Here is a 19,694-nt window from a genome sequence, read left to right as displayed (position 1 = left end):
CAAGCACCCCCCTCCGCCCCCCTGCCCCCGGATTCCTTCCAGGCCTTGGTTGTATTCCTGGGATCTCCTCCCACCTCTCAGCTGGAGTGCAGGGCAGGGCTTCTTTCCTACCTGACCACACTCTGCAGGATCTTCCTCTCATCCTGGTCCAGACACACAGCGAAGGGGCAGCTACTGGAGCCCATGATTTGCACCTTGTCCACTTTAAACTGCGATGTGCTGATCTGGAAGGGAGAGCCACTGTGAACCCGGGGTGCTGGCCACATGGACAGTCAACCTTCAGTGCCATGTCCCTCACAACTGCCCAATAGGTGTGTGTGGGGGGGGCAGCTGCTCCAGGTAACACCCCCAGCACGGAGCCCACTCCTCCTTGGGCTCAGAGCTTCCCTGTTTCACATCCTTTCCAAACCCACACAGTCCACAGGTCCCACCATGACACCCACCATGGTCTCCACCTGTACGAACCCCAAACCAGCCATAGCCCTCATCTGTCCTTCTTCTCCCAGCCACAGGCCCGGCCGCTGACCTCCTTTCTATTGTCTCTCCCGTCGTGCACATGGACACACATGCATGCGACACATGATCATAAGCACGTACGGGAATGCGAAGACATGTGTGTGCCTGGGTACATGGGCCCACGACACACCCTGGGATGTGTCTGGAGTGTGTCTCCAAGGAGAGGGGACCCCTTACCTGGTTAAAGCCCTTCTTGGATTTGGGGGTCTGCCTTTTCACGACTTCTGTCAGGGTTAGCATCAGGGCCTCCATGCTGGAGTCTGGAAGGCAAGGGTGGCTCAAGCCATGCTCAGGACCCTTTCCTGGGACCTCCCTCCCCCCAGCCTCCAGCCACCCCCACCTTACCTAGATCCTCTAGCTTTCGGCAGGCCTTGTTGAGGTTGACGGAGGTACAGACCTTCTCCAGGTTGCTCCAGCGGCTCCGGCCACTGAGGGACCCCTGGAACAGCACATCCAGACCCCTCAGCCTTGTTAGGAGGCTGCAGAGGCCAGAGGGGAGTGATGTCTGCCCCCCTGGCTGGCCACCTCTCAGCACCCAGGGGGAGTCTGGAAGCCCTGCTGTGTGGTTCAGGGTTCCAGCTGCGGTGTGGTGGGGGAAAATCAGCCGCAGACCATCCAGGGGAAGCCTTTACCTTGCTGTAAATAATCTGTAGTGTTAGAGGGACAGCCTCCCGGTCGCCATCGATGCCCAGTCGCTTGCTGCCGGGACCTGTGCCACAGACAGACACACTCTTCACATCCTCTTGCTTAGCTTGGCCTACCCAGGGGCCTGCCATCTGCAGCCTCAGCACCGTCAATTCCATCCTCCCCCAGGTCTCAGGGTGGGCCTCCCCAGGAGCCTAGGGTGCGCTGGCCTGGTCCTAAGGACACCTTCCTTCCCCAGACCCCCTGTGGCCCCACTCCCAAGAGTCCTCCCTTCCCAAGCCCCTCCTCCCACTGGCCCCGCCCCAGGTTCCTCCCTTCCTAGACCACACCTCCAGGATCCTTTCCTCCTCCATCTGGCCCTACCCCAGGGTCCCTCCCTCCCCAAATCCCTTCCTCTGGCCCAGGGCCCAGCTCCAGGTTCCCCTCCCCACTTCCTCTGGCCTGGTTTCCAAGGTTCTGCTTCCTGTTCCCTCCTCCAGCTTGGGGCTCAGGGCTCAGCTATACCCACCTGAGGCCTTGATAGCTCGAGTGGCAGCCGAGTGACCCAGCTCCAGGGAGTGGATGAAGATCTCTGAGGTCTTCTCCCCAGAGACAAAGGTCAGCTGGAGAGGACAAGGAGCAGGTGGGTCACGTGGGTCAGAATGGGCCTCCTGGGGGTGGGGCGTGCTGCCCCTCCAGCACAGTTGTGACCCAGGGGTGGGAGTGGGGGTGCAGCTGGGACTACCCATGCTGACCTCAGGAAGGGTTCTAGAGGAAGGAGGGGGTGGGTAGGTGGTCACTGTGTCCTTACCTCTGCCTGATAGACCTGCAGCAGCACGGGCCTGGCGGCGAAGCGGCAGTAGTAGAGCAGCATGTCGGCCAGGATGGGCAGCTGGGCGGAGGAGCCCTCCAGGGGCTGGGATTCGACCTTCAGGGATTGCTGTAGCCCATTGGGGAGCACAGTGAAGGAACAGAGTGGGCCAGAGAGCCACAGGCCAGGAGGGGAGGGCAAGATGGGCCCAGAGAAGGAAGAGAGAGAGGGTGTCATGGAGGCCATGAGAGCAGCTTTAATGCCTCTCAGGTGGCACATGGGGCTCTAGGGAGGTAGATCCCTGGTCAGTTGGGCCACCGAGGAGCCCAGGAAGGGAGCTAAAATCAAAGGTCCTCCAGACTCTTCTGAAGATCTTCCCTGTCACCCCTGCGACCCCCATTCCTCTCCTCAGGATCCCCATCCACTTCAGTCCTGCTTCTTGTCAAGCTCCCTCTTCAGCATCTTCCGAGGCCCCTCCCTTCTCCCTCCCCCCACCATCAGCCACTTACCTGGCATAGGACTTCCGGGGGTAAGTGCATGAGGCCCAACACGTTGCGCTCATACCAGGGGTCCAGCATGCCGAGGTAGTGGGAGATGTCATTGGTGCTGTCCTCCCACAGGGCGGGGCCCAGCTCCTAGGACAGGGGACTAGAGTCATTCCCCAGAGACCCAACCCTCTTAGCTGCAAGGCCCAGTCTCACGGCTGCAGGCAGCCCCAGCCTGGCCATGGTGATTTTCAGACTTGGTCTAATGGCAAAATGTCATGGCCAAGAGCAAAGGCAAGGAGGGGAAACTGAAGGAGTGAGGGTCAGGTAGGAAGAGGCATCTTGCAAACACAGCTGATCAGTTTGGATGACATCCAGCATCCTTCAGGAAGCTAGAACCTGCCTTATGGCCATTCCACTTTCCCACCCCATCCGGTCTAGAGCTGGAGACATACCGCAGGACAGGGGTGCTTTGGGGAGTCTGTAGGGAGGGGAGACGGCTGGTTCCGAGGGACTGGGCTGGTTCCTTGGCTTCGCTTTACAGGCACATAAAAGAACTGAAGCTTGAAGAAGCGTGTGAGCAGTGGACAGTTGTTCTCCAGCTGCCTGGTAAGGAAAGATGGGTGAGAATCAGGGCCGTGGGTTTAATTCCTGGACCCTGAGGCTCAGGCCCTGGATTCCATCAGACCATAGACACACAGGCCCTTGTGGCTCTTACTGGAGATTGCTGTATGCCCGAGCCACCTTCCCCGAGATGCGATCGGAACCAAAAACCACAACTCGGAGTGTGGAAGCTTTGGGGTCCTCATCCCCACTCAGGAAGGGGCGGCGGCGCTGGTGGCCAGAAGCTGGGGCCAGGAGCCAGCTGGGAAGCTGGGTGTTGAGCCTGGGCTGGGGCAGGGATTGGGAGCGCTGGGCACGGGAGGGGAGAGCTGTTGGGCAGTCCAGAGGGCTGCAGAAACTCCCGGCTCTTCTCAGGGGCAGGGGCATGGCCGTGTCTGAGCCACTCTCCAGGCTCTGAGAATCCCTCCGCATGACCAGCTGGCTGGTGCTTTTGAAAAGTTTATAGATCCTGTGAAATTTCTGCCTGGGCCGGCGGTGGACTCGGTGTCCCTGGCTTCCGGTTCTCTTGGGCCCTTCCGATGAACTCTCCTCGCTGTCTTCTACGTAGCCACTGTCCATGCCATCGGAGAGGCCTGACACGAAGGACGTCAGTAGATGTGAAGAGAGTGCTGGCCCTGAGGCCTGGGGGGAGGCAAGTGACAAGGTGGAGTCACTGGACACCAGGGAGCTGGTGGAAAGCAGCGAGTCCCTCTCGGCACAGTGCCCGTCAGTTTCCAAGTCCTCCTCCTCTTCCTCCTCCTCCTCTTCCTCCTCCTCCTCTTCCTCCTCCTCTTCATCATCCCCCAGGACTCCTGGCTGCAGCAGCTCTTGTTCCTTGAGTAGGATTTCCTGCAGGATTTCTAGAGGGACACAAAGACACTGTCGGGGTGTGTGTGGCCTGTGTGTGAGTCCCTGGGGAGAGTGGCCGGCTCCCTCAGACTTGAGGAGGACCAGGAGAGAAGTTGGGGCTGGCACAGGACGAGAGTGCCACTCTCTTCACACCCTCCCCAGAGATCCCCTCAATTTAGAGCCTGCATGGTTCAAGGTGGCAAAGCTCCCTCCACCCCCCACCCCCGACCAGAAAGAGAACTTGAGCAGTACTGGTGGATGGGCAGGTGGCCCAGGGCCCAGTTCACTTCTTACCAAAGCTGTCCTGGTTCCAGCTGTAGGTATAGCACCTGGCCACAGGAATGGGGATGGTGTGGAGCTTGCCCGGTTTCGTGGTGTCTGTAGGAGCAAGAAGGGAAAGGGAAGGAAGCTGGGGACAGGCTTTGTAGACGGCCAGCCTGGTTCTCTAGCCTCAGCGAGAAAGCCAGAGTTGGGAAAGGACCATCCGGTCCACAGTGGCTGGACCAAATTGAAGCCAGGCAGCCTGTTTCCCACCTAGATGGACTTCAAGTACACCAGCCTAGGGACCTCATTTTTCCACAGCTACATGGGAAAGGACGAGAGTAAGCCAAGTGCTGGAGGATCGATCACACCTGGCATCCAAGCTACTCAGGAGGCTGAGAGCTGGAGGATCAAGGTCTGAAACAAGCTTGGGCAGAAATATCCCTCTTCAAGGAATCAGCAAAATGCCAGATTGGAGGCATGGCTCAGGCCAAGCAAGCTGAGCAACAGCTGGAGGTCCTGAGTTAAAGCCATGGTACCAGTGCACACATCCCACAGGCATAGAGCTACATTAAATCTCCCCTCCCTTCCTTCCTTCCTTCCTTCCTTCCTTCCTTCCTTCCTTCCACCCTCCCTCCCTCCCTCCTTCCCTCCGTCTTTCTTTTCTTTTTTCCCTTCCTCCCATCTGTCTTTTCTGTTATACTGGAGTTTGAACCAGAGGCCTTGTGCTTGCTAGGCAGGCACCTTACCACTTGAGCTATGCCCCGAGTCCTTTTTTTTGCTCATTTTTCAGGCAATCTTGCTTCAGATGTCTATCCACCTATCTAAGCCTTGCATAGCAGGGATTACAGACATGTACCACCATACCCAGCTGGATAGTTGAGATGGGGAGGGTCTCTCTAACTTTTTTTTCTCCCAGGTTAGCCTTTAACTCTGGTCCTTCTCACCTCCACCTCCAAAGTAGGTGGGGTCATACACCTTGCCCAGGCCCCAGAAAGGTTCTTATGAAGGATAGTACAATGGGAATTGCTAACTGGCCCTCAGTCTGCTCCCTTATTCTGTCTGGAGAGCTGCTGGGAAGACATTTTCCAGGATCATTTGGGACAAGATGTGGTCATTGCAGCCAGACACTGGGGACTTACACCTACAATCTGAGCTACTCAGGAGGCTGAGGTATGAAGAGCGTGGGTTCAACAGCCAGCCCCAGCAGGAAAGTCTATTTTCTCTTTGGTTGACCACCAAAAGCCAGAACTGGAGCTGTGGCTCAAGTGGTAGAGCACTAGCCTTGAGTGGAAAAGCTTAAGGACAAGTGCTCAGGGCCTGAGTTCAAGCCCTGGAACCAGCAACAGAAAAAGATACTAAAGTGCAGATGTGACATGTAGCTTCCTCTTCAGGAAGCCTGTTCCCCTCCCGGCTTGCTCCAAGCTGCCTCCATGCCAGCAGCTTGCACCCTGCATATGGAACTGTACCCCAAGGCTGTGTGGAGCAGTCACCAGACCCACAGAGCTGTAAACCCAAAGGTCCAGAACAGGAGACAGGGAAAGAAGGCAGAGCCTCCCTCCTCGCCTGCCTGAGCCTCACCTAAGACTCCAGGGAAGCCAGCTTTTTCTCCCACTGCCTGCAGCTTGGTCCTGAGCCACTGCCGGGCTTCGGCTGAGTCCGGGATGCGAGCTGCCAGTTCTTGGGCCTCTGCCGTCTCTGTGAAGATGTCTTCCAGCTCTGCTAGGGTCTTGGACTGAAAGCCCAGGAAGACGCAAGATGTGGTCTGGCCCACAGAACCTGCCCCAGTGGTCTCCCGGCCCTCCTCCCCAGCTGCTGGCCAGGATGACTGGCCTCAGAGCCAGGACTGCACGCCAAGCCTTCAGCCCAGCGCACGCTCAGGGCCTCTTCCAAGGCACCAGGCATGGGCAGCTGAGCCTGGTGCCTGGGCACCACCCAGCACTTAGGGGCTCTGGGAACTGAGCACTGCCCAGCCTGGCACTGCTTCTCCCCAACCACAATGCAACTTGAGGGTCCCACCTGAAGCCTGCGGTGCAGGCCTCGGAAGTCACAGTGGGTGCCAAAGGTGGCCTGGAAGGCATGCAGGAGCAGAGTGGTGTAGGCGCCGTGGGGTGAGTGGCCAGGTGCGCTCAGCTGGTCAGCCACGGTGAGGAACTCGGCCTGCACCTCTAGTGGGTTCAGCAGCAGCACGGTACTGGGGACACAGAGGGGGATGCTAGTGGGCCATGGCACCTGACGCTGGGTGACAGCCCCAGGGTGCAGCTCCTCAGTGGAGGCCCAGGCTTTCTCTCAGCCCCGCAGGGCTGCAGGAGGGATGCAGCAGCGGGGAGAAGATAAGGCTGGGGCAGGGAGGGTGCTGGGAGGTCATCCGAGCCCCGCTACCAATAACAAGATTAGATTTATTCCGTACATGATGTTTACAAAGGATCTGTCAAAATGGATCTGAGGTTTCAAAGAAAACCTCCCTCCCTCTCTCCTTTCTTTCTTTTTCTTTGCCTGGGCACTCTCTCCCCCGAGCTTTTTAGCTCAGTGGTAGTGCTCTGCCCCTTCTGGCTGTTTTGGGTGGTTAATTGGCGATAAAGAGTCCCATGGACTTTCCTGCCTTGGCTGGCTTCAAACTCTTGATTCTGGATCTCAACCTCCTGGGATTACAGGCTGGAGCCGCTGATGCATGGTAGACAATGTACCTTTTGTGTAGGTACACAAAAGCTTAGAAAATGTGGTTTCAGTAACAAGAGGAATATAGTTTGTGGAAAGATACCAAGTTAGACTGCAGCTCAAATCCTTGCCAAAACCCTCACTGTAGCTGTGTGGCTTTGGGGAAGTTCCTTGGCCTCTCTGCTCTCGAGTTTCTTCCTCTGGGGCACAGGAATGAAGGGAGGGAAGGTGGTTCCAGTTCTGGCACGAATGGTGGAGACCCTCAGCCCAGAAAAACGTACACCTAAGACATCAGCAAGCAACTCCAAAGCATCTAGGCATCCAGAGAAGCTTGGTGGCGGTGGGAGAGTGTGTATATGCCATGATGGGCGTGCTGGTGTGCAAGGGATAGTGAAGTGGGGTCCCTAGCCCTTTTCCTCCGCCCCAACACTTACACAGTGGAGCTGCGGTGACTTCTGATGGACAGGCCCTGCTCGGCTCTCACCAATCGCTGGTAGGAGATTCCTGTGGGAAAAGCGGAGATGGTGGGCTCTCCTTTCTCCTCACCAGCCACGATGCGTGCCTTGCCACGTGAGCCAGGCACTGCCGCTCAGACTGGGTTTCCAGTGGGGTTCAGGAGAAACCTGGAGAAGACCTCAGCCATCTGTGTGGCCCCAGGCTGGTCATTTGACAGCTAAGCCTCGGTCCTCCCCCCCTCCCACTCCCCCATGTAAAGGGAAGCCCAGAGCTGTGACCTCTGGGGCTTCTCAGCAGTCTGTGATTCTCAGAGGCTTCGTGGCTGGGAGGCAGAGCACTGTGGAAGGGACAATCCTGGGCCCAGGAGGCTGCTAGTCCCCATTGCCCAGACATTCCCAGGTCACTGGATGTGCACTCCCAAGGGGCTGGCATCATTCTATAGTGGGGGAATGTGGGAGACAGGTGCCCACCTCCCTGCCCCCTCCATCCCCCCTTCACCTGTAGCACAGCCAGGTAGAGGCCTTCCAACTTCCTCTGCCTGAGCTGGGAACCGAGGGCTACCCTTCTAATAAGGGAAAGCCAAGATGGGGGGTTTAGAGACAGTGACAAACACGAAGGCCATACATTCTGTTCAGTAAATGGCAGAAAATTGCCAACTCATACTCATCTAACCTAGGGCGGGATTGCTCTAAGCATTGGCTTTTGGGGTTGTTTAGCTTGGGTTATGTTTAGCAGGATTTGGGACGCCATCTAGTGGCCATTCTAATACTTTGCAGAGAAAGCACTATCAATGCAGTGGAACCCAGACGGGTGCTCCCCCTCCCCCAACCTCCCTGAGCAAGGCACACAGGCAAATAGTCCCCTTTTTTTTGCTACTACTTAAATTATTTTGTTTGTATGTGCTGGGGATGGAACCACGAACTTGTGAATGCTAGGCAAACACTACCACTGACCTGCATGCCCTATTTAGTGTCTCCATGGCATAACCCACACTCTACTAATCCTGTGCATCTTCACTCTGTTCTGTTCCCACTGACCCAAGGCATGCAGCTGTCACACTGCAGGAGCAGCAAGCCGTGGAGTCACTCTCTCCACGTGAGGTTTCTCCCTGAAATACTGGGCTTTGAACTCCTGCTCCGTGCCCCCATCCTAGTGACTCACATGCCAGTTGCCTACAGTTGTTGCTCAGGATTGCAGATCAGTCCTTTACCAGGCAAGGTTTTGTGGTGTGCCCAGTTGATACTTGAGAAATCTGGCACTGACATGACATTTCTGGCCACCCCTAGAGGCAGGCAGGCACAAGGTGACCCTCTTGGAGGGTAGAGCCAGGAAGTAAGAGGCATCCCCAGCTTTGATAACCAGCCCACTTCCTCTGCCACCCAGCCACAGTCTCCATGGCAACAGGATCCCTAGTCCTCCATGGGGTGAGGGGAGGGTCTAGCTCCCTGGATCTTGTGGTGGTTGTCTTTCCCCTGGGACCTGTGGAAGCTCACATTTTCCCACTGCCAACTTCCTTCCATGATAGGAAATCTAAACAGGAAACCTCCATCAGGGAATGCTCTGACAGGAGGTGCCATTGCACAGATGGGGAAACTGAGGCATGCATGGGTAAGTTGACTGTCTTGGCAACCCAGACCCAGGTCTTGAAACTGCTAAGATCATCCCGGAGTTTAGCCTAATAGTAGAGTGCTTGCCTGCCATGCACGAAGACCCAGGTTCAATTCCTCAGTATCACATACATAAAAAAAGCCAGAAGTGCTGCTGAGGCTCAAGTGGTAGAGCTCTAGCCTTGAGAAAAAAGTCCAAGGACAGTGCTCAGGCCCTGAGCTCAAGCCCAGGACTGGCATAAAAAAAAGAAAAGAAAAGAAACTGCTAAGTTCTCTGGCTTCCATTCCAGCCTTCTCTCCTCTTTTGCTTCTTCCATTCTCAGCTGGGATTTCTGGAGAACTGGCCAGGGTGGTGGTGGGGGGGGGAAGGGAATCAGGATCATCAGATGCCATAGGAAGCCTTTTCTGACAAACCCACCTGAGGGTCGTGGCTGGAGCTGTCATTGTACTTAATTGCCTATTCCCTGTGGACCAGGGTCCATACCTATGAAACAGACTTGGGGAAATGAGTGAAGCTGCAATGTTCCGTAGAGAAGATAATGTTCTGGTTTTATTCCACTATAGCATGACTCATTTTGCGCTTCATTTTGCCATCTTATTCTGGCTTATATGAGGAACGTTGTTTTATTTCATTTCTTTTTTTTTGGTGATTTGGGGTTGGAATTCAGGGCCATACACTCCATAGACAGATACTCCAGCACTTGAGACACAGCCTAGTCTTTCTTGCGTGGTTACTTTTCTCTAGTTAGTATGATGATGATGATTAGGATTCGGATGATTGTTATATTTTGGCCAGTTTGAGGGGTGAACTTGCACTCATCTGGCTTGCTTGCTTATGACTGGTGCTCTACCATCTCCCCAGGTTTTGCCTCTAGGTTTTTGCAGATTTAACTAGATCTGGAGTCTTGTAGACTTTTCTGCCTGGGTAGGCTTTGAGCTAGGATCCTTTAGATCTCAGAGTAGCTAGGATTATAGTCCCGAATCACCAGTCCCTGGCTATTTTTCCAATAAGGTCTAATTTATGCCCAGTCTGGCCGGGACCATAATCCTTCTACTAATGCTAGCTGGGATGAAAGGTGTACTTGACCACACCCAGCTTTAAAAATGCTTTTCTTGGTTGGGATGGAGGCTTGCACACTTTTTGTCCTGGCTGGCTTTGAACTGTCATTCTCCTGATCTCTGGCTCCTTAGTATTTGGGATTACAGGTGTGAGCTACCAAGCCAGATTTCTGGTATTTTTCTTTCAGCCAGTTCTGCCATTTGTGCTATTCCCTCAGCAATGAGTGGAACACATGCCAGCACAGACTCATTGTATATTTAAATATGGTTTAAAAAATGGATTCCTGACACGCAAGAGCTAATGGTTTCCTAGTTCAGTTCTGCTTTCCCTGGAAGAGAACTTTCTAGCATGGGCAGCTTCGCGTGAGCTTCCGTCTCCAGGCGTCCAACTTCTCTCTTGTCATCGGGAGCGCAGAGGTGTCACATGGTCCCGGGTGGGGATGGAGTGGGGGGAGAGCGGAGCAGGTCCTTAGCAGGGAGGGAGGGCGCGAGGGCTCCCAGAATCCTCTCTGCTTTGGGCCTTCATTCTATGTGGACCTCCAGTGCTCTGCCTCAGGCCCAGCTTTTCATCCTCACTGATTCTATGCCTCACCCCTGCCTGCCTCTCCACTTCACATCTGCGTGGACGGCTGCCAGCATCGCACCACAATACTTCAAGGCATAGCATGCATTCAATGAGGTGAACCAGCTCTCCTTAAAATTGGGAAGTGGTCTCCCCACAGCTGACACCCCTCTCAGCCAAAAAGTCTTTTAAATCTATCTATCTAGCTATCTTTGGTGCTGGTACTAGAGCTTGAACTCAGGGCTGGCTCTTTTGCTTGGCTTCTTCACTTAAGGATGTCATTCTACCACTTGAGCCATATCTTCACTCTGGCCTTTTTGGTATCTGATTGGAGATAAGAGTTTCTTGAACTCTCCTGCTTGCCTGGCTTTGAACTTCGATTCTCAGATCTCAGCTTCCTGAGTTGCTAGCTACCAGCACCTGGCATCATTTAAATGTTTAGTATGCACTAAAGGCCCCGTCGAGGCATTTGTATTTTGAATTCTTTCCCTTGAAATTGTAGAAGGAAAGAAAAAAATTTCCTTCTGTGGTTAGGGGTCAAGAGAAGTTGGAAGTGAGAATGAAGGAGGTTTACCTTTGGCCTGTTCATTTAAGATGCCTTGGGAATGTAGATTGACAGGAGAGGGCTATTTAACAGGTAGACTTTGGGGCTGGCTAACTTGACTTGCTCATTTGTAACAACAGAATTTTGATTGGTTGGGAGAAGACAGATCAATTGATTGGTTGGTGGAAAACAGATGGCTAATTGGTTGGGAGACGGGTAGGTAAGCTGATTAGTTGAAGAAGGAAGCCATGAACCTTCTAAAGGAATTCACAAGCAACACATCAGGCCTGAGCTTTTTAGGGAGCATGAGTTTGGGGAGAAGTTTTTGGTGTTTCTTTTTTGTGTTGTTTAATCTAGATGATGGCAATTAGATGCAGTTAATACTAAACAGGACATAAAGAAGGCAAACACTATAATGGAAAAACAAAGTTGAACTACAAGGTACATGAGGCCTGCTTTTTTCTTTTCTTTCTCCTCTCTTTCTTTTTGAGCCCCATCTCCACTTCTGGCTTTTTGGTTGTTTCACAGTCTCACAGACTTTCCTGCCTGGGCTGGCTTTGAACCTTAAACCTCATATCTCATCCTCAGGACCAGCATACACCCACCCCCCCCACACACTGCATAATAAATGGACAAATAAATGCTATTGTAGAGCATTTATGAAACAGATGAGTTATTGTGCTAAATTTTAAAGTGTTGGTATTTTGATCATGGTTGCACTTAACTTTCCTAGCACCTGATATTATAATATTGATTCAATCCACTAGTGATATATGTTCAACTATTTATCCTTTAGGAAAGTTTATTTTCTTTAAGCAGAATATTCACTTTTTTTTACTTCTCTTCCATTGAAAAAGTATTTTAGGTCAGGAGTTTGGTCTAGTGGTGGAGTGCTTGCCTAACATGCACAAAGACAGGGGTTCAATTCCTTGGAACCACATACATAGAAAAAGTGGGAAGTGGTGCTGTGGCTCAAGTGGTAGAGTTCTAGTCTTGAGAAAGCCCAAGGGCAGTGCTCAGGCCCTGAGTTCAAACCAGGACAGGCAAAAAAAAGAAGCATTGTTAGTGACTCCTATCATAGCCTTCACTCATCAACCGAATCACCAACACCCCAAACATATAACATCAGCTGTTAAATGAGCTTTTTTTCCCTCCCATTATATTTTCTTACTGGTTGGTGTTGGTATACAGCAAAGTTCTAGACCTATTTGTTTCTGCAATCCTGATAGTTATTCATCCAGGCAATTCTCTTAGACTTGACAGATAAGTATTTGCTTGAAATTTAAATGATTAAATCATTATTGTCTCCAGGTCTTCATTTTTTTTGACTTTTTTGCATAGGCAAATACTTATGAGCAAAGACAGAAAGATAACTGAGACAGAAAGTAGAGGAAGTATCTCTAGTTTTTCACCTTGGCCTCTTGCCATATTTAAAATACTGCTCTGGCAATGCTTTTCATATATTGAGGGGTTTTGAATACTAGTAATAGGTGAGGAGGTTTACCAGATGTCTTAGAGGCATCTATTGCGATGTAAACGTGGCTTTATTCCTTGCCATATGAGCATGGTGAATTACTCTAATTGGGGGGCTACCTCTCAGTACCTATGCTTTAGTTACATTTTCTCTGACTTTATTCTCATGTCTCTAAATGGCACTTGCAGTCTCCCAAGAACTTCTTTTCAGACCTCCTCTATGCAAACTTGATGCAAACCAAGACCATGTCCAAACTGTCATGGTCCCCAACAACCTGGCACCACCAAGGCGGAGCCACTTCACTCACACAATTGCCTACTTGCTTGTGTTGCAAAGAAAACACATAGAGCCTGATGTGAGTGCCCTGTAGGCTCTGGTGTTGGATCCACACGACCTTAGAGACCCTCTTTGTCTAAGCTCTGCAGAGGAACAGACCAAGTGGTGGGGTCTCCCTGTTCTGAATGCTGCCTCTATTGCCCCCCACCCCCCGCCGGGGTGGTTCTCTCCTGAGTTCCCTCCCATGGTTACTGTATTAGCTCATGCACACACAGATCCACTCCCGTGTACCACAAAGTGGAGACTTCAAGGCTGTGACCCCCAGGAGGGGTCAGTGATGAACCACAGGTTGCAAGGTGAGGAGCGTCAGACCTGAAGAACAGTTTTAGAAGAGCTACAAGCATCTGGACCACATGAACTCTGCCCCTGGTACCAGTGTCCTGGATGCTTACCTGGAGCCTTGAGCTCGGCATCGATGAAGGTGAGCAGTTCTTGGCAGATGCTGCAGTAGGGAATTGGCCATGTGAGGAACTGGTGGTAGGTTCTGGCCGCCTTCAGAAGGAGATCTGACTCTGGTGGAAAGTGTGGTGTCTAGGGAGGAAAGAGGGGCACTAAGCAGGAAAGTCCACGTGAAAAAGAGCTCATTGGTATTCCAGGTCAGTCTCTACCTCTTTTCTAGAAGGTTCCATGATGAATATATATTTTGTGGGATCAGTTTGCCCCAGGCCAGGATAAGGTCAAGAAGATCTAGAAGTGACTCCCCAGGGAGTAAGTTACAGATGGGCAAGAGGGCACTCAGGGGGTCCCCAAAGTAATGTCTTCCCTTTCTTTAAAAAAATTCAAAGCCACAGTTCACCCATACCTGAGAAAGACTTGGAAAAGCTGTCACCTCACCAGTCATTTTAAATGGTGCCATTGCCGCTATTCATATTGGGAACACTTTTCAATGTTTAAACCATTCTCACTACAGGAGAATGCTTATTCTTTAGGTAGATTGATTCTGTGTCTATAGAGTCATTCAGTCACCAATCTGCTGGATGAAACTGACCACTGGGAATTTAAAAAAATGAGGTGACACTTGAATGGCTTGGGAACACACGTGGACACAGTTCTTCAGTGAACCCCGAGATGCCAGGCACGATGGCCACCACATGGAGGCCTGTCAAGATGGTGGCTCTGGTGGAGAAATGTGGAGCATTCATTAAGAAATGTATCCTGTATTCATTTAATCACTCACTGTGGGAGAAATATGTATCCTGTACTTGTGCAAAAATATATCCTGTACATAGCCTGCATTCATTAAAAAGTATATCATACACACACACACACACACACACACACACACACACACACACACACACACACACACGATGGCAGCTCGGAAGGCATCAGCGAGTTGGAGGCTACTCTTCTTTTTCCTCCCTCTCCTGTCTGGGCCCACCTGGACTTACACAGAGGACGGTGGAATAGAAGAGCAGAGCCAGTGGGGCAAGGAGGTCATAGGTACCCATCTCTTGGACCTGTGGAGAGGACAAGGAGGTTACAATGCTAAAAATCCCTTCACCCATTCTGGAAGTCTGAGGACTTGAAGCACAGGTGAAGCTCACTGCCTCTTCTGTGTTATAGTATTGGGCCTTAGTAAGCTCAAGTTTAGATTGTTTCCTTCTCTTTATCCTGAATAGATATTGTGTGTGCCACAATAGGCTTTTTGATCCCTTCTACAAAACCTTCCTCTATGCCAGGCACTGGTGGCTCATATCTGTAATCCTAGCTACTCAGGAAGCTGAGATGTGAGGGTCCTGGTTCAAAGGTATCTGGGAAAGGCAAATCCATAAAATTTTTATCTTGAAACTAGAAGTGGAGCTGTGCCCCAAGTGGTAGGGCACCAGCCTTGAGTTAAAAAAAAGAAAGCTAAGGGCTAGCATCCAGATCTTGAGTTCGAGCCCTAGTACCAGCACACACACACACACACACACACACACACACACACACACACACACACTCTCACAGGCTTGAACTCAGACCCCTGGTGCTCCTGTTACATACTCACACTTTCTAGAAACCCTCATTGCACAGCTCTGCTGAAAGATAAAAGTCATGGGTTCAAGGCCTTGGCCATGCCCCTCTGGTGGTCTGGGCATGCACTCTCCAGGGCCAGCACCAGCTGTGCTCTCCACTCTGTAGCCGGCCTTACCTGGCGGGTCTTCTGTAGGATCTGCTCCAGGAGGATGAGGAAGTGGCCTGGATCCCTGCTCACCAGCTCCTGCAGACTCCAGCAGTTCAGACACAGCCCAGCTGCATGCAAGCAAGAGGCCTGGAGTTAGCCCAGGTCGCTGGCTGCCCGCAGGCAGGGCCACAAGCAAGGGCGTTCTGAAGCATAGATCTTGAAGCATGAGGGCAACACTCAACCCTGTCATTTCCTACCCAGACACAAGGGCCCATTTTTCCTCTCCTTTTCCTGCCTGACAGGAAGCTGTATCACACAGGGATCACAGGAACTGGGATCCCTGCAGACACCTGCCAGCTGGCTGAGACTCTTCTGTACCTCTGGCTTATGGTCCTATGGTGGGTGCCCAGCCCTAAGACAGTCAAAGACATTAGATCAGAGGCAGATCATTCTGGAAGAATAGAGAGATGCCATGACAAGAGCCACCCCAGTCCCAGGGGAGAACCATCCTAAGGTTCCCAGCAGAGGCTGGCAGTGGAGACAGGAAGAGGAAGCTGAATTCATTTACAGTTGAAAACAGCTCCAAGGAGCCTTGAGTGTCACTGTAACTTCCCCAGAGGATTTTTCCGATTTGTCATTCTATTTCCCGAAGTCAGCACGGGTAAACCCCTAAAAATGAAAGGGTGCTCACGATGGGGAAGGCTGTGTGTGTGATGGTGTGATGGGGGAACTAGACTAATCCATACAGTTCCTGAAGCTCAGGTTCCCAGTTGCCTCATCTGTATAGGGTCTGGGTTTAAAAAAAATCACAGACTTCAGATATTCCCATCTTTCTCTCTCTAAAACTACATAAATAAATATGTAAGTAATAAATATGTAACAAATAATTCTTATGAATCATTTATATGATGTTCTTAGTCCTGGGAGCACAGAGCAAAGAGAGCTCCTGCTCCCCTTGGCTCTGGTGAGATTCTTCCTTGTTCTACCTGTAAGGAGAGTGCAGAGCAGGGCTATGGAAGGAATTAGAATCAAGGAAACAGATTTCTGGGGCCAGCTGCCAGCAAATCCCTAGCAGTTGTGGCTAAGTGGGCTTGATATCTTCTTTGGGTCCTTAAGCTCCAAATGAATGAGAAGACAGAGGCGAGAGCATGAGGAGTGGACAGGAGACGCAGGCCTGAGGAAGATGAGGAGGACATTATAGAAAGAGCAGAAAAAGCCACATACTGCTAACTCACACTGTACTAGGTGAACACCTGCTCAGGTAAGGGCAAAGAACTTCTTCAAGTTACACACACACACACACACACACACACACACACACACACACACACACACACACACACACAGAGTTGGACCTAGAACGTAGCACGTTCCACTCCTGGTCCAGAACCCACCTCAGCTCTCAGGCTTCCCTGGGCTCCCATACCTCCCAGCAACGCATCCAGTCTTACCTGACCAGGAAGTGGAGCGGCGGCCCAGGCTGAGCCCGTGCAGGCAGCGCTCCAGGGCGTGCTGGATGCGGTCTTCCGTGCATGTCGTGGCTCCTGGCTGCATCCTGAGTCATCACCTGTGTGGGGAACAGACACTGTCACCTGCCCAGCTCCCTTCTCAACAGTAACCAACCCTGCAGGGCATTCAGTCCCCCCATTCCCCCAAGCTCAGGGGCTCAGTGGCAAGAAAGGTAGGGGCTTCCAGCAGCTTTTGGGGTGGAAGGGCTTCTGGAAGGCATGTGTGCTCATCACGGGGGAGCATTCTTCTGACAGCATCAGGGAGGTGGAGGAAGAGAAGGGTCAGGGGTGGCGTTCCACCCGGCAGATAGGAGGAACACTAAATGCCCAGGGAATGCCCAAGAATAGCCAGACCCCACGTGGCTGGCTGGGCAGGGGACATCCAGGGGAAAAATCAAGATCTCGAAGGGGATTTTATTTAAATAAAAATTCCTTCGAATTTCTAGACATTCATCCTGTGATCCTTCAGGGAGGGTGTGTGTGCAGGATCTCCTTCCATGTGGGTGCCCCAGTAACAGGGTACCAGGATGGGTGTCCCCAGTCATGCTTCCATCCTCTGCCCCCCAACCCAGGTCCCAGGCACTCCTGTCCTTTGAGCTTTAACTTCTATTGTTATTATTATGATTATTTTATGTTTTTATTTGTTTGTTTCGCCAGTCCTGGACTTGGGCTCAGGGCCTGAGCACGGTCCTTGGACTTTCTCAAGGCTAGAGTTCTACCATTTGAGGCACAGCACCACTTCCAGCTTTTTTCTAGGTATGTGGTACCAAGGAATCAAACGTGGGTCGTCGTACATGCTAGGCAAGCACTCTACAACTAGGCCAAACTCCCGGCCTTATTATGATTATGATTATTTTTATTTTAATAAATAGAGGGGTTACAGTTATGTTCACCAGATAGAGGGTGCATTATTTCTCACACATTGATATCCCCTCTCATGGTTTTGTCCCTATTTTCCTCCCCCCACCCCTCCCCTCATTTTTCCCCTCCTATTTCAAATAAACAAGTAAACATCTATATAATGTACCAGGTAACAAAGTGGGATACTGTAACAATATGAGATTAACCAAGGGGCAACACAAGAGAAGAGAGAAAAACATAATACATAAAGAATAACAGTCACTTATAATTAAGCTCTTGTTTCCATATCCTGGAGATCCATTAATTTGGCCTCATCCTGTTATCATGATTTTTTTTTAATGCTGGTACTGGGGCTTGAGCTCAGGACCTGAGAACTGTCCCTTTGCTTTTTGCCCTCAAGACTAGTGCTTTACCACTTGAACCACAGCTCTACTTCGGGCTTTTATTTTGCTGGTTAATTGCAGATAGGAATCTCATCTCCTTGCCCTGGCTGGCTTCAAACCACAGATCCTCAGATCTCAGCCTCCTGAGTAGCTTAAGCTGATAGGGAGGGGTTGGTCATAGGTGCAGGGCCTCATGTTGCCATGTTTTGTTTTTCCTTTCCTTTCCTTTCTCCCTTAGCTGGAAGCTGGGCACTGCAGTGAAGCTTACTTGTGGCATCCAATCAACCTGGGTTTGAATCTCTAGGCTACTATTTGCCAACCATAAGATTGGTGCATATTCTTTAGTTTTGTTTTGTTTATTCCTGTCAACAGTGGGGCTTGAACTCATGTCCCTGAGCTCTTTTTGTTTTGCCCAAGGCAAACATATTCTTTTAACTTTTCCAAACTCAGTTTGCTTATCAACAAAGTGAGGACGGCAGCGGTGCAGATCTCCCAAGGGCTGTTGGAGACATGAAATGTCACAGGGGGTGCACAGAACAAATGCCCACTCTAGGATCACTCCCATGCTGCCGTCTTTGCCACACTCATCTCTGGCCTGGGGAATTTCACAGCATTCACCCCTTTGCGTGAGATTCCATCACTGGGCAGTCAGATGAGATCATCTAGCAAGTGGAGGAAGTTGGTGGACCAGCTCGGCGGATCTGGGGATGGACCCAGGAAGCCAGAAGAGGAAGTGGAGAGCTCACACCGAAGTATGCAAATGACGAGCAAAGAGATGTGAACTCCTAACTCAGGTTCAACTGGGCAACAGGAACACTTGGGGCAGAGGGCCCTATAGAGGCAAATCACCATACTTCCGCAGTCTGGGGTGGGGATATGGGTCCTGTAAGGAACAAGCCCTAGCGATCTGTCCAGCCTTGCCCCATGGAAGTAGAGGACACAGTGTGGGACACAGGGAGTGGCACCTGTCATCTAGTCCACCACTGGCTTCCTGTCCAAGAGTGTGTGTGCTTTGGGGTGACTGGCCTTGACTGCTATGCAAAGGAGGAACTCTAGAAGGATGTGAAAGAGAGGATGATGCTGGAGGAGACCACAGGGAAGCTTGCTGTAGTTATGTGTGTGGGGACTCTGAAGGAGAGTCTAGGGATAAATGAGGCAGAGATTTTCATAAAGAGGAGAGGGAATGGAGCAAGGCTGAGGAGTAGGGGAAGATGGCCCAGGATTGGAGCATAACACCAGGGGGCGGGGCTGGCCTTGGACAAAGCCTACTTCAGGTATCACACCTTTGGCTGCAGGGGTGATGACTGGGTTTTGGAACTGATCATCATCAGACTGGGATGAGGAAAAGGAGTGGGAGGTGGGGAGCCTTCCGGAAGGCTCTCCTTTCTCTTCCCAAAGCCAAGATCCAAAAGGACTTCAAGAGAATCCCTTGTTTGGACTGGAACGCCTGCAGGTGAAGGTGCCGCCACCCCATTTCCAGTTCGCTATCTATGTAGCTGGCTATTTCTGCTACCTGCTGAAGCAAGGGTGGGGCTCAGCATGCGCAGTTTGCAGGTCTACCATGCAAGTCAAAGTCAAGTATTCCGGTCATGGAGGAAAGAGTATCCAGGAACGAAGCTAAGCTGGAGCATTCCATTGTGCTAGCAGTTAAGAGGCTGAGTGCTCTGGCTGAAGGCCAGGCACTGGTAGCTCACACCTGTTAGCCTTTCTGCTCAGGAGGCTGAGATCTGAGCATCGAGGTTCAAAGCAAGCAAGTCCATGAGACTCTTATCTCAAGTTAATCAGCAAAAAGTGGAAAGTAGAGCTCTGGCTCAAGTGGTAGAGCACCAGAGTATGAGGCTCTGAATTCAAGCCCCAATACTAGTGGCACAGAAGAGGCAGAGGTGGGGTTGGGTGCAGGGTTCAGCGGGGGGGGGGGGGGGGGGGAGCGGGCTGAAGGCTGATTCACCTTTGTGAGGCAAGCAGAAGAAAAACAGGGAAGTTAAACAAC

The 19,694-nt window shown here is 51.6% G+C and overlaps 1 protein-coding gene across 1 annotated transcript in view; it reads right to left on the bottom strand.

Moving 5' to 3' along the window:
* Pik3r5 (phosphoinositide-3-kinase regulatory subunit 5) overlaps positions 1-19,694 on the bottom strand; it is a 57,775-nt gene that overhangs the window by 2,320 nt on the left and 35,761 nt on the right. The window contains exons 2-18 of the mRNA XM_090349572.1: positions 16,404-16,519; positions 14,980-15,080; positions 14,237-14,305; positions 13,238-13,376; positions 7,242-7,311; positions 6,169-6,343; positions 5,731-5,884; positions 4,183-4,266; positions 3,155-3,899; positions 2,892-3,042; positions 2,461-2,586; positions 1,952-2,080; positions 1,670-1,763; positions 1,149-1,225; positions 862-955; positions 694-776; positions 112-224 (exon numbers count right to left, since the gene is read on the bottom strand). Of these exons, the coding sequence (XP_090205698.1) occupies positions 112-224; positions 694-776; positions 862-955; positions 1,149-1,225; positions 1,670-1,763; positions 1,952-2,080; positions 2,461-2,586; positions 2,892-3,042; positions 3,155-3,899; positions 4,183-4,266; positions 5,731-5,884; positions 6,169-6,343; positions 7,242-7,311; positions 13,238-13,376; positions 14,237-14,305; positions 14,980-15,080; positions 16,404-16,506 (2,507 nt within the window). The 5' untranslated portion in view covers positions 16,507-16,519. The remainder of the gene's footprint in view (positions 1-111; positions 225-693; positions 777-861; positions 956-1,148; positions 1,226-1,669; positions 1,764-1,951; positions 2,081-2,460; positions 2,587-2,891; positions 3,043-3,154; positions 3,900-4,182; positions 4,267-5,730; positions 5,885-6,168; positions 6,344-7,241; positions 7,312-13,237; positions 13,377-14,236; positions 14,306-14,979; positions 15,081-16,403; positions 16,520-19,694) is intronic.

This window comes from Megascapheus bottae, chromosome 17 (genome assembly GCF_031878675.1).
Source record: "Megascapheus bottae isolate mThoBot1 chromosome 17, mThoBot2.hap1, whole genome shotgun sequence".
Classification (NCBI taxonomy): Eukaryota; Metazoa; Chordata; class Mammalia; order Rodentia; family Geomyidae; genus Megascapheus; species Megascapheus bottae.
This window is presented reverse-complemented; position numbering and strand designations above follow the sequence as displayed.